Source organism: Podarcis vaucheri (assembly GCF_965113315.1).
Source record: "Podarcis vaucheri genome assembly, chromosome: 2".
Taxonomy (NCBI): domain Eukaryota; kingdom Metazoa; phylum Chordata; class Lepidosauria; order Squamata; family Lacertidae; genus Podarcis; species Podarcis vaucheri.
This window is the reverse complement of record NC_138760.1, coordinates 132,148,616-132,162,595: the sequence shown is the minus strand read 5'-3', so window position 1 is coordinate 132,162,595 and position 13,980 is coordinate 132,148,616. Positions and strand designations below refer to the sequence as shown.

General features: G+C 42.6%; 2 protein-coding genes across 2 annotated transcripts in view; one reads left to right on the top strand and one right to left on the bottom strand.

Annotated features, from left to right (window-relative positions):
• Positions 1–12,478, top strand: part of LOC309527586 (vomeronasal type-2 receptor 26-like) — a gene marked incomplete at both ends in the record, with an annotated part of 58,693 nt that extends 46,215 nt beyond the window's left edge. The window contains 5 exons of the mRNA XM_082214409.1: positions 3,536–3,827; positions 4,889–5,671; positions 9,092–9,322; positions 11,276–11,402; positions 11,580–12,478. Coding sequence (XP_082070535.1) covers positions 3,536–3,827; positions 4,889–5,671; positions 9,092–9,322; positions 11,276–11,402; positions 11,580–12,478 — 2,332 coding nt within the window. The remainder of the gene's footprint in view (positions 1–3,535; positions 3,828–4,888; positions 5,672–9,091; positions 9,323–11,275; positions 11,403–11,579) is intronic.
• The window catches only part of LOC309525778 (uncharacterized protein), a 242,351-nt gene that overhangs the window by 128,240 nt on the left and 100,131 nt on the right, over positions 1–13,980 (bottom strand). The gene's annotated exons all lie outside the window — the stretch shown is intronic.

Here is a 13,980-nt window from a genome sequence, read left to right as displayed (position 1 = left end):
AGTGAAGGAAACAGAAACCAACACATAAGACCAGTCTAGATAGTTGGCCTTGGTGAAGATTTGACGTTTTCATCCCCAAAAAGTTTTTGATTTGAGTTTCTACTGAAATAAGGCTGCATTTTAATGTTGTATTTTAATCTTGTTTTTAAGTTGTATTTTAACCAATTGTTTTTATACCTGGTGTTAGCTGTCCTGAGCCCGGTCTTGGCTGGGGAGGGCAGGGTATAAATAAAATTTATTATTATTATTATTATTATTAAAGTAATCTTTGCAACTGAAAACTGTAGCTCTCTACTATGCTTAGGCAGGTGCTCTTCTCATGCTTTGATTCCAAACATGCCAACCATTTTATGGGAAACAATGTTTGTGAGATATATAATGCCTGGAGAAGACCTTAGATACAGTGGTAGCTACTGACCACTGGACAAAGCGGAGCCAGGCTTCCTCAATCTTCCCGGCCCTCGTGGGGTGGAGGATTCTAAGCCATGAAAAGCTGCTGAGTGTCAGAGATTTTATTGAAAAAAGTATTAGAAGTATTTGATTTATAAAAAGATAGGGTGAGAAAGAAATGAGGGAAAAAGTGAGTAAGAATGAAAAAAGAGTAAAAATATTGTTACAATACCATGCAATAACCTAATATATTCTGTGTAAACACATTCCAAATACTATTGCATTTATACCAAGAAAGTCTGTGTCTATAAGCTGTCTGTTCATATGTTGCCAGTGTTGCAGGGAGACAATATACAGCCTTGCCGTACTCCTTTCCCAATTTGGAACCAATCAGTTGTTCCATATCCAGTTCTAACTGTAGCTTCTTGTCCCACATAGAGATTTCTCAGGAGACAGATGAGGTGATCAGGCACTCCCATTTCTTGAAGAACTTGCCATAGTTTGCTGTGGTCGACACAGTCAAAGGCTTTTGCATAGTCAATGAAGCAGAAGTAGATGTCTTTCTGGAACTCTCTAGCTTTCTCCATAATCCAGTGCATGTTTGCAATTTGGTCTCTGGTTCCTCTGCCTCTTCTAAATCCAGCTTGCACTTCTGGGAGTTCTCGGTCCACATACTGCTTGAGCCTTCCTTGTAGAATTTTAAGCATAACCTTGCTAGCATGTGAAATGAGCGCAATTGTGCGGTAGTTGGAGCATTCTTTGGCACTGCCCTTCTTTGGGATTGGGATGTAGACTGATCTTCTCCAATCCCCTGGCCACTGCTGAGTTTTCCAAACTTAGAATCATAGAATCATAGAATCATAGAGTTGGAAGAGACCACAAGGGCCATCGAGTCCAACCCCCTGCCAAGCAGGAAACACCATCAGAGCACTCCTGACATGTGGTTGTCAAGCCTCTGCTTAAAGACCTCCAAAGTAGGAGACTCCACCACACTCCTTGGCAGCAAATTCCACTGTCGAACAGCTCTTACTGTCAGGAAGTTCTTCCTAATGTTTAGGTGGAATCTTCTTTCTTGTAGTTTGGATCCATTGCTCCGTGTCCGCTTCTCTGGAGCAGCAGAAAACAACCTTTCTCCCTCCTCTATGTGACATCCTTTTATATATTTGAACATGGCTATCATATCACCCCTTAACCTCCTCTTCTCCAGGCTAAACATGCCCAGCTCCCTTAGCCGTTCCTCATAAGGCATCGTTTCCAGGCCTTTTACCATTTTGGTTGCCCTCCTCTGGACACGTTCCAGTTTGTCAGTGTCCTTCTTGAATTGTGGTGCCCAGAACTGGACACACTACTCCAGGTGTGGTCTGACCAGAGCAGAATACAGTGGCATTATTACTTCCCTTGATCTAGATGCTATACTCCTATTGATGCAGCCCAGAATTGCATTGGCTTTTTTAGCTGCCGTGTCACACTGTTGGCTCATGTCAAGTTTGTGGTCAACCAAGACTCCTAGATCCTTTTCACATGTACTGCTCTCAAGCCAGGTGTCCCCCATCTTGTATTTGTGCCTCTCATTTTTTTTGCCCAAGTGCAATACTTTACATTTCTCCCTGTTAAAATTCATCTTGTTTGTTTTTGCCCAGTTCTCTAATCTGTCAAGGTCGTTTTGAAGTGTGATCCTGTCCTCTGGGGTGTTAGCCACCCCTCCCAGTTTGGTGTCATCTGCAAATTTGATCAGGATGCCCTTGAGTCCATCATCCATCAAACTTGCTGGCATATTGAGTGTAGCACCTTAACAGCATCATCTTTTAAAATTTTAAATAGTTCAGCTGGAATACCATCACTTCCACTGGCCTTGTTATTAGCAGTGCTTTCTAAGGCCCATTTGACTTCACTCTCCAGGATGTCTGGCTCAAGGTCAGCAACCACACTACCTGGGGTGTACGAGACATCCATATCTTTCTGGTATAATTCCTCTGTGTATTCTTGCCACCTCTTCTTGATGTCTTCTGCTTCTGTCAGGTTCTTACCACTTTTTCCTTTATTATGGTAATCTTTGTACGAAATGTTCCTTTCATATCTCCAATTTTCTTGAACAGATCTCTGATTCTTCCCATTCTGTTGTTTTCCTCTATTTCTTTGCACTGCTTGTTTAAGAAGGCCTTCTTGTCTCTCCTTGCTATTCTTTGGAAATCTGCATTCAATTTCCTGTATCTTTCACTATCTCCCTCGCATTTTGCTTGCCTTCTCTCCCCCGCTATTTGTAAGGTCTCGTTGGACAGCCACTTTGCTTTCTTGCATTTCCTTTTCATTGGGATGGTTTTCGTTGCTGCCTCCTGTATAATGTTGTGAGCCTCCATCCATAGTTCTTCAGGCATTCTGTCCACCAAATCTAAATCCTTAAACCTGTTTTCTTGGCAGGGATACTGGAGTGGCTTGCTGGTTCCTGCTTCAGGTGGATCACGTTTGTCAAAACTCTCCACTATGACCTGTCCATCTTGGGTGGCCCTGCATGGCATAGCTCATAGCTTCTCTGAGTTATTCAAGCCCCTTCGCCACAGCAAGGCAGTGATCCATGAAGGGGGTTCTGGTATTTAAGTTGCTCATAATTAAGCCTCTTCAAGATTAGGAGTAAAATAAGGTAGCAGATACAATATTACCCAATTAGCCATGATTTTTGTTCACACAGATTAGCATTGTTTGAAGTTTAGCATTATTTATGGAGACATCTCAGACCGGAAGTGTTGAGCGTGAGAAATGAGGAGCCATCGGCAACTGTGTTTGGCTCTGTTCCCTGGCTCCTCCCAAAATGTCATGCATGTGATGTCATATGTGCAGCCATCTTCCTCAATCTTAAGTACAAGTTCTAATTTATTTATTTATTCAATGAATTTATATACTGCCATTCATCCTAATATCTCGGGCCAGTTCACAGAATAAAATGCTGTTTGCACCTCTGCCACTGGAGCTGGTGGTGGGTTCAGGGGGCTGATTTGTGTCCTGGTTTTTTCTCCATTCTTCTCTCCTGCAAAGATACTGTGGACATTGCTGTTCTTTGCCCTACTTACTGGGCTCCTTTCCCATTTGCTTTGATTTATACAAAAAAGAATGCGACTTTCAAATTCACTGTGGAGTTTTCTTTTTGCAGTTTTGTGACTAAGAGGGGATGGCAAATTCTTAGCTTCTTGCTGGCCGTTCAGGATGTCAATCATAACTCCAGGCTCCTACCCAACATCACCCTGGGCTACAGCATCTATGAGACCCATTTTGATGGAAGAACGACTTCGGATGCCCTGACAGATCTGCTTGCTGGTGGGAAAATCAATATCCCAAACTACACCTGTGGAAGGCAGAAAACGTTACTGGCTGTTCTTGAACAGGGTGAATCCGACATCTCCATGCACATTGCAGGCATGTTGGGCATCTACAAAATCCCACAAGTAAGAATGGGCACACCTGACATTTGCCATTTCATGAAACAACAAGTTATACTGAGGATAATATAACTATTTTATTAAATAAATTGAGCAAAATCATAGTAAGAAAGGAACTTAATGCTAAATGTACCACTGTTTCAATATAGATCTTCTTCAATATGCATTTACAAAACAATAAATAACCATTCCCCCCCCAAATCTACAAATAATGTAATAAAATGTGGAATGCTAAAGGTGGAAATATACTTGGAGATGTTTCAATGGTATGATTTCATCTATGATCTAAAGCAAGGCAACATAGCCAATACCTTTAAAATAATAATAATAATAATAATAATAATAATAATAATAATAATAATAATAATTTTATTTATACCACTTTCATCTGGCTGGGTTTCAAAAGCCACTCTGAGTGGCTCCAAACAGAATATTAAAAACATGATAAAACATCAGTCAAAGAAAATGACTTTATAGATATTTGGAGATTCTACCATCCTACTGATAAAGACCTCTCTTTCTATTCTCATGTCCACAATCCATATATCCATAGAGATTTTCAACAATTACTTCATTCCCAGTAGAAAAAATGACTGAAACTGAAATCCACCCAATGACTTATGCTGATCGTGCCCCAATATTGATATTGATAAAATACAACTTGCAGAAGCTCTATCTAACAAAATATTATGTTTGGACAACTACATCTTACCAGATGAAAGCGTTAGAGGTGAAGTAGCACAATATCTTTATTAATGTTTTTGGCCACAATATTGCTCCAGAGGTAACCTGATCCATTATGACTCATCTTTATTGACCTTATGCAGCCTGATGAAGATTTATTATTATTATTCCTGCAGGTATTTTAATTGACGTTTGGTTTAATAGATGTACCTTCCTGGGTTTTTTCCCTATCGACTCTTTCTTAACTGCTTAGGGACTGTGGCAGTTAAGTGGAATACATTGCTAAAATAAAATAAAAATAGTTTATTTCAAATAAGGTTGATGTTGATAATTAAATTTGTCCTGAAAAGCAAAGCATTGGTCTCTTTCCCTTCTCTCACCAGCTCAGTTCTGGCTCCGTTCTTCATGATAAAAAACAGTCTCCTTTTGTCAACTCAATGGTCCCAAATGAAGAAGCTCAGAACCAGGGGGTGGTGGAACTCCTCCTGCACTTCAGATGGACATGGGTCGGCCTCTTTGCTTCAGAAAATGACAATGGAGAAAAGTTCTTGAGCACCTTGACACCTCTGATGAACAAAAGGGAAATTTGTGTTGCCTTCACTGAAAGAGTACAACGGAAAACCTCCCTGTGGTTTTCTCATGAGCCATCTCCCTTGTGGAGACAAGTCAATGTATTTGTTTACTATACAGATTCTCAGGATGGATTTTATGCTATCATGGAGGTACAATCTTTTTTTGAAAGGACACAAACTGGGGGGAAGGTCTGGATCACCACTGGTCGTCAGGACAACATCTTGTTTTATGAGACGGAAGCCTTCCGATATGCCCATGGTTCTTTGTCCTTTGTAATGAAGACCAATAAGGGAGCAAAAAAGGACTATTATGAACCAATAGCTTCTGCTTCTTGGCGAAATGCATTTGTATGTTCATATTTAAAGCATCCCTTATCTGTGAGGAGTTGGGAAAGATGCAGAGAGAAGGAGAATCAGATGCTGCTGCCCCAGAAGGAGATCGAAGGGATCCACTCCCAAGACAGTTATATCACTTACTACAGTGTCCAAGTTGTGGCTCAGGCCTTGAATGCAGCCTATTCATCCAGATCAAAGTGGAGGTTGATGGTGGGAGGAGGAGAAAAGATGGAACTTCAAAGGCTACAACCATGGCAGGTATAGCCTCTCGATATATATATATACTTCTGCGTGCGCGGGAATTGTGGCAAACCCGGTGCTTAATTCCAGGTTTGCCGTGGTCGCGACTTGGATCAGGCCCAAGTAGAGGTGGTCGTAAGTAGAGGTTCTATTGTATAAGGTAAAAGGTAAAGGACCCCTGGACGGTTAAGTCCAGTGAAAGGCAACTATGGGGTTGCAGCGCTCATCTCGCTTTCAGGCCAAGGGAGCCAGTGTTTGTCCGCAGACAACTTTCCAAGTCATGTGGCCAGCATGACTAAACCACTTCTGGCACAATGGAACACCGTGACAGAAACCAGAGTGCATGGAAACACCGTTTACTTTCCTGCCACAGCAGTACCTATTTATCTACCTGTACTGGCGTGCTTTTCAACTGCTAGGTTGGCAGGACCTTGGACAAAGCAACAGGAGCTCACTCCATTGTGGGGATTTGAACCGCCGACCTTCCGATGCTCAGTGGTTTAGACCACAGTGCCACCCGCGTCTGTATACACACACACACACACACACACACACACACACACACACACAATTTCTTAGTTTACAAAAATACATGCATTGTCTCTTTTTTCAAGTTGTGTTTTCTACAGATCAGTTTCATTTGTTGTGAGACATTACTGTTACATACAGGGTTAGGTTAGGAAGAAAGGTTGGTAGTACAATAGCTTTATAAACAAGCATTGTGTTTATGGAAGACAATCTTACTCGGCTATGAGTGATCAGCAAAGAGAAGAGAAAGAGAGGAAGAAAGGAGGGGGAAAGAGGAGGAGGAAGAATGGTGAGTAGGGTGGGGTGGTTATGTTTCTATTCTTCTACTTAGTGTATGTTTGGGGTTTTGTGTCAGTGTCACTTGTATAGGCTCTCTTACTATTTGCTTGTTGTATTTACTTGGTGGTGAGAGAGGTTGGGCGTGGCTTAGGGTGTGGTTGGTTGTGGTTGGTTGGCTGTAGTGTGGTGTGTGTGTGCATTTTTAGATCAAGTTAGCCAGATTGATTCTTATGCTGTTGGCGGATTCTTGTTGACTTGTTGGGCTATTTATATAATAAAGGGGAACGATACCGGGGTGAAGGGGTCTTCTTACTCCTGACAGGTCTCTCCAGTATCTATCTGGCTATGATGCTTCTGGCTGCTGAGAATAGGTGGGTTATGAACTCTTTATAATGTGAGTGGGAAGATGTTTAGTAGGGCCAGTTCTGGGGTTGATGGTGGGTGGAGGAAACGAGATGGAACTTCAAAGTCTACAGCCATGGCAGGTATGGCCTCTCACTTTACACACACACACACACACACACACACACACACATATATATATATTACACACACACACACACACACACACACACACACACACACACTGTATAAGATTAATTAGTTTACAAAATACGTGCATTGTCCCTTTTTTCAAGTTGTGTTTTCTACAGGTCAATTTCATTTGTTGTCAGACATTAGTGTTGCATACAATTTAAGTTAGGAAGAAATGGGGGGCAGAGGGGGAGGAGGAATGGTGAGTGGGGTGGGGCAGGGTGGCTAGGTTTCTATTCTTCTACTTAGTGCATGTTTGAGGTTTTCTGCCAGCGTCACTTGTATAGGTTCTCTTACAATTCACTTGTATTTCCTTGGAGGTGACAGATGTTTGGGGGTGGCATAGGGGGTGGCTGGTTATGACTGGTTGTCTGTAGTGAGATTTGTTTTTTGTGTGAGTGGTGTGTGTGTGTATATATATATATATATGGATCAGGTTAGTCAGATTGATTCGTATGCTGTTGGCAGATTCTTGTCGTCTTGTTGGGCTGTGTATATGTTAAAGGGGAGCCATACTGGGGTGAAGGTATCTTCTTCTATATGTCCCCATGTCAATTTCAGTTTATTGCTTAGTTTTTCTAATACAGTGGTGCCTCGCAAGACGAAAAGAATCCGTTCTGTGATTCTCTTTGTCTAGCGTTTTTTTTGTCTTGCGAAGCAAGCCCATTGACGGATTAGCGGATTAGCGCTATTAGCACTTTTAGCTGCTTTTAGCGGCTTTTAGCGGCTTATCTGCTGATCGGATCAGCTGATAAGCGGTTTAGCGGCTTAGAAAAAAGGGGGGAAGGGGGGGAAAACCAGCAGGAACTCGCAAGACATTGTCATCTTGCGAAGCAAACCCATAGGAAATTCGTTTTGCGAAGCACCTCCAAAACGGAAAACTCTTTCGTCTAGTGAGTTTTCCGTCTTGCGAGGCATTCGTCTTGCGGGGTACCACTGTAAGGCTGTTTCCAGATTGAATCCAAATTGGGAGGGTTTGGAATCAGTAGGTTAATTTTGGAAGGGTGATAATTTTGATCATGGCTATCTTTGTCTGAGAAGGTGAAGTTGGTGTTGTTCCATTACCTCAAGTCTCTGTTGATTTGTCACCACAAGGGGTTGTAATTGTGGAGTTATAGTTTGTTGGGGTTTCTAGGTATCTGAACTTGGTGTGCCAAAGTTTTATCTTGGCGATGTTGGCAAATTCTTTTTGGGTGTGGGTGTGGGTGTTGAAACACATAGCCTCAGATTTTGCAATGTTTACTTGTAGGCCCAATGCCATTGCAAACATGTTGAGTTCTCAGATTAGGGTGGTTGCTGTGTTTATGGGGTCTGGTGTTGTGACCATCAGGTTGTATGCAAAGAGCCCTAATTTAAAGGTTCTGCCTTTAAATTATTTCCATTCCCTTGATGTCTGTGGCTGCTCAGATTCGGATAGCTAGACGTTCCAGAGCCAGGATGAATAGGAAGGGAGACAGTGGGCATCCTGGTTTTGTGCCTCTTTGGATTGTTATGGTGTTAGAGTCCAGACCGTTAGTCCTGCATTTTGCTGGGGCTCGGGAGCATATTTGTTTGAGGGTTTGTAAGAAGTTGGGACCAAATTTCATATTAGTTAGTATGGCTAGTAGGTATTTCCATTCTAAGCAATCAAAAGCCTAGAGGATGTCTAGGAACCTAACTGTCAGTCAGAGTCTAGTTACCTTGCTGTGTTCAATCAGTTTCCTGATGGGGTCTGTCATATCGCGACCTGGGACAAAGCCAGTGTGGTCTGATGGTATTAACTTGTGTAGGAAAATTTTTAGACAGTTAGCCAAGATTGATGTGAATATCTTGTAGTTTGGTTTATTAATGAGATTGGATGGGTATGATTCTACTTTGAGGCTGTCTTTGAGTGGTTTTGGGATAGAGACTGTCTTGGAGGTGGTCTAGGTTTTAGCAATGGGGCCGCCCTGTTGTGATGTTGTTGATCCTATAGTAGAAAGATGACTCCATCCTTCTTATAACTTTGTGTTCCACATGTACTAAATCCATGATGACCATTCTTTACATAATTTCTCAGAATCATAACCAGTCTTTTCTAATGGATGCCATCCAACGTGGTTTTCTCTGTTTTTCTAGCTTCATTCATTCTTGAAAGAAGTCCATCTGTCTTCTAATACTTCAACTGACAGACAGTACTTGGATGAGAATGGGGCATTGGCCGTTGACTTTGATATTGTGAATTGGGTGTTGTTCCCTAATAAATCTCATGCTAGTGTGAAGATTGGGAGCATAGAGAGACAGGAGTCCTCAAATCTAAAGTTCACTATTAGTCCAGAAACAATAGTATGGCCCACGCTGTGGAAGAAGGTAGGAGAAATGTTATGTGCTTTTTTTAATATTATGATTTCTGTTACACTCTAATAGCTAGTTGAAAGTATATATGAGGCGGGGGGCCACTAGGGGGTGCATTGGAAGATGGCCGACAATACCATCTCTCCGATCCACACGGGGTAATTAAGAGGCTGTTATGGGAGTAGGCAGCCTCCCTTGTTGCCCCAAGGAAATGGGGAACAGTGCCCTTGCCTGCTGTGCCCATAAATCACCCCCTAATTCGAAAGAAGGGGTGAGGGCCCTAGGCAGAATGCCCCTGTGTGGACCTCGGCTCTCCTGGACACTGTCTCTGATCGCGCACTAGTTGCAGCAATTTGGAATAATTAATTACAAAAGAAGCAAATGCACATATTTCAAGTGAAGAAGGGGAGTGAAGTCTGCTAATTTAAGTGACCTCTGCGAAAGAAGACGACGGGCTGGAGAAACAGGAATATTTTACGATGAAGATACACCAAAGGTGGGGTATGTTGACAATGGGGCTGAATGGGGGGGGGACCTTTTTTACTTTCCTTCTATGTGATTTACAAGAACCCCTCCTCATTAGAATCATTGGTTGAACTGACCCAAGCAGGATGATTAAGGTCTGTGTGCAGATAAACTTTAACCAAAAGTATGCTTTATGGAGACCGAGAAGCAATAAGAGCTTTTGGGAATGGCGCAGCAATTAATTTGGAGTGGCCATCTTGCCAAAGGATTTATAGCCGGGAGGAAGAATGGACTTGTTTTCAGACTGCATTCCTAGTGAATCTCCTCAGAGGTTTTGAGAAAGGAGGCAGATTGGTGAAGATTAATGACGCTAAGACTGTTTTGATGTATGGAAGCGATGTTATATGGAAAACGTCTGGATATGGCTACTGGATAAAAAAATATATATCCACGCAGGATTACAAACTGTTCTAACCAGCTTGCGGAGACTATCAGAGGTCACAAAGAGAAAGGAAAAATATATGAAAATAAGAACAAGAGATGTGGAAAAATAATAAGAAAGGACTGGATAGTACTGTGAACATCATAAGGTTAGATTTGTGGACATTAAAACAGCAGTAAGAAGCAAGAAGTTGATTGGATCCCTTCAGAACTTGAAATATGGGTACCCCCACCAAAAATTTAAAATTCGGCTGTGTAATTTGGAATTTATGTAATTTGGTTTGATTTGATGTGATTGGTCGGTTAATAAAAAATTATTCTTAAAAAAAAAAGTATATATGAGGCTTTTATTGCAATCATGGACACTTCCCTGGAGCTAAATCCCATTGCGCTGATTGGATCTCACTCTTGAATAAGCATGTATAAAATTTGACAATGAATAAGAGACTTATAAAATGAATTACAAAATGAACAGCTGTAATATATATATTTTATCTAGCCTGGAAAGCTTCCTAAAATGAAAATGGGAAGTGCAGATATGCCTCACGAGCAAACGAGGTGCCAATTTTTGCACTAGGTGCAGCCTTCATCCCAACCTCAACAATGCCATTTAGCCTTTTAAGCAAGGCAAAAATCAGTCAGTCCAGTCTTATTTCTCAACTGCACAACACAACTGTGTCAGGAGTTGTTTTAGTGCCCCATTTGTAGGGATTTTTTTATTGTTGCTGGTTCAATTCACATGTTGCCTGGATTGTCTGTATGTGTCGAAAACTGTAGTATGTTAAAGGGAAGAAGCAGAAACACTAAAGAGATTTCACAGCCATGCTGCTCTACAAAAAGCAAAAAAGAAATCACTCCTAATTGGGTCTGAGCTCACTTTGGGCCATTGGAAGTAAAGATGCTTTATTATATTTAAAAATATAATAAAGTTTCACGCTTTGTTATATTTTTATATACCCAGCTAGATGGGTTGGGTATGAACAACAACAACAACAACAGTCATAATGCTTCCAAAACTCAACAATCCATTACTTTGATGCTGCTCCTTCTATTTATTTCCAGACCACGCCTCAAGCAAGATGCACAAAGAGCTGTTGCCCTGGATATGCCAAGAAGATTCAGGAAGGGAAACCCCCATGCTGCTATGACTGTGCTCCCTGCCCAGAAGGGACAATCTCCACTCAGGAAGGTAGGACATGACACCAGTGGAAAGAAGCCATGGGTTGAAACTTCTCTACCAGTGAACACAGCGTTCTTTCTTGATCTCTCCCATATGCCAACCATTCCCCACAGTTGTAACAGCATTCAGACTGCTCTAGGTGTATGCCTAATGTCAGTATACTAAAGTCTCTCTTACTCTGTGCAGATGCCAATGAATGCACCAAATGTCCAGAAGATCAGCATCCAAACAAGGAGCAAGATCATTGTGTCCCCAAAGCAACTAACTTCTTGTCCTATGAAGATTATTTGGGGAAACTCCTAGCTTCCGTTGCCCTACTCTTATCTTCAACCACAGGGTGCATTTTGGGAATATTCATGAAATACAATGAAACTCCCCTAGTCAAAGCCAACAACAGGGACCTCTCCTACATCCTCCTCTTCTCCCTCCTGCTCTGCTTTTTGTCCTCTTTCCTCTTCATCGGCCGGCCAAGGAAAGTCACCTGTCTTCTCCGACAAATGGTCTTCAGCATTGTCTTCTCATCTGCCGTCTCTTCTGTGTTGGCAAAAACCATCACTGTGGTTCTGGCCTTCATGGCCACCAAGCCAGGGAACAGGCTGAGGAAATGGCTGGGCAAGAGTCTGACCAACTCCATTGTCATTTCCTGTTCCACTGTCCAAGTTGTCATCTGCATCACCTGGCTGGGACTTTCTCCTCCATTCCCAGACTCTGACATGAGCTCCCAACCTGGCGAGATCATTTTGCAATGCAATGAAGGGTCTGTGGCCATGTTCTATGGTGCTCTTGGCTACATGGGCTTCCTGGCTACCATCTGCCTCACGTTGGCTTTCCTAGCCAGGAAGCTGCCTGGGGCCTTCAATGAGGCCAAGCTGATCACCTTCAGCATGCTGGTCTTCTGCAGTGTTTGGGTCTCCTTTGTGCCCACCTACCTGAGCACCAAGGGGAAATACATGGTAGCTGTGCAGGTCTTCTCTATCTTGGCTTCCAGTGCTGGGCTTCTGGGCTGCATCTTCATGCCCAAGTGCTACATTATTAGACTGAAGCCCGAACTGAACACAAAGGAGTACCTGACGGCAAAAAAATAAACAGAGAGAGAGAGATTATCCATCTTTCCTTTGGTCTGTATTAAAAGCATTTTGGTTGGGATCTTGTTTAAAGGTTAACTGATTTTAGTTTTAGTCACAGGTAGGTAGCCGTGTTGGTCTGCCGTAGTCAAAACAAAATAAAAAAATTCCTCCCAGTAGCACATTAGAGACCAGCTTCTTCAGTATCTTTCTGAATCTTATTTTTCCCCTCTCTTTTCTATTTTTTAAAATGTTTTTCTTCTTCCTTCTCTCTCTCTCTCTCTCTCTCTCTCCCCCCCCCCCCACTTTCTAGGTTTTTATTGTATCTATATAAAAGTATTGGTTTGGTTAGAAAATGGGAAAATATGTGAAGTTTTGTAATTTTTTTATATATAAACTTTAATAAAATATATATTCTTAAAAAAATAAAATGTGTGTTTCTGGCATTGGGCAGTCTGGACAGATTAGGGACTGTGATGGTTTACCACCCGCCTCACTGCCCAGCAGTCTCCCTGCCTCAGCTGACAGAGCTGGTCTCAGAGGTGGTGTAGAGGACTCCCACAATGTTGGCTTGGGGGACTTCATCATCCATGTTGAGGCAACTGTTTCTGGGATGGCTCAGGACTTCATGGCTGCCATAATGACCATGGGGCTGTCCCAACATATCATCATCCCAATGCATGTGACAGGCCACACTCTGGACCTTGTTTTCTGAACTGGGCAGGAAGAGGGTGATCTGAAAGTGTGGGACATTGACATCAGTCCCTTGTCAAGTTCAGATCACTTCCTGTTGGCAGAGGCAGGGGCTTCCAGGTGGCTGCTGGGAGCTATAATCGAACAAGGTGTCAGTTGGGTACCAGCAACTCTCATGGCCGGTTGCCAGGAACATACAAATACAAGGAAATGCTTCTTACCATCGGCTTTTTCTTCAGTATTTACAGAGAGGATTTGGAACCCAGCCTCTTGGAAAATGGCATTGTCTCAAGAGAATCTCCACCCTCCATGTCTCTCCCACTTCCTCATTCGTCATCTCTATGGGTGCTGACAAGCCCCCTCTGCCTTTGAGCCCTTTGCTCCCCTACTTTCAAGGCTTGCTAGGTTCTGGGAGGCAGGGTCTGGAATGCTTTCTAAAGACACTGTGTTCGTCAGCTGTCACCCCCTGGTACTTCCTCTTTCTTTTCCTCCTATCCCATTATTTCATAACTTTCCCCCTAATCTGCATCTAAAGTGTGACCTCCCTCAAACCCCTGTTGTACTTCTTAACTGTCTTCCTCTTTTCTAGAAGGATCAGGCTGAGGAGGTGGTCTCCACAATTCCTCCTCTGCCAATTCCCTGACACATGGCTGCTACGATGACCATGGGGCTGTCCCAACATGTCACCATCCCAAGGCATGTGAGAGGCCACCTTCTGGACTTTGTGTTCTCAACTGGGCAGGAAGAGGGTGATATGAAAGTGGGGGACATGGCCACCAGTCCTTTGTCATGTTCAGATTACTTCCTGTTGAGATTTTGGCAATCAGCAG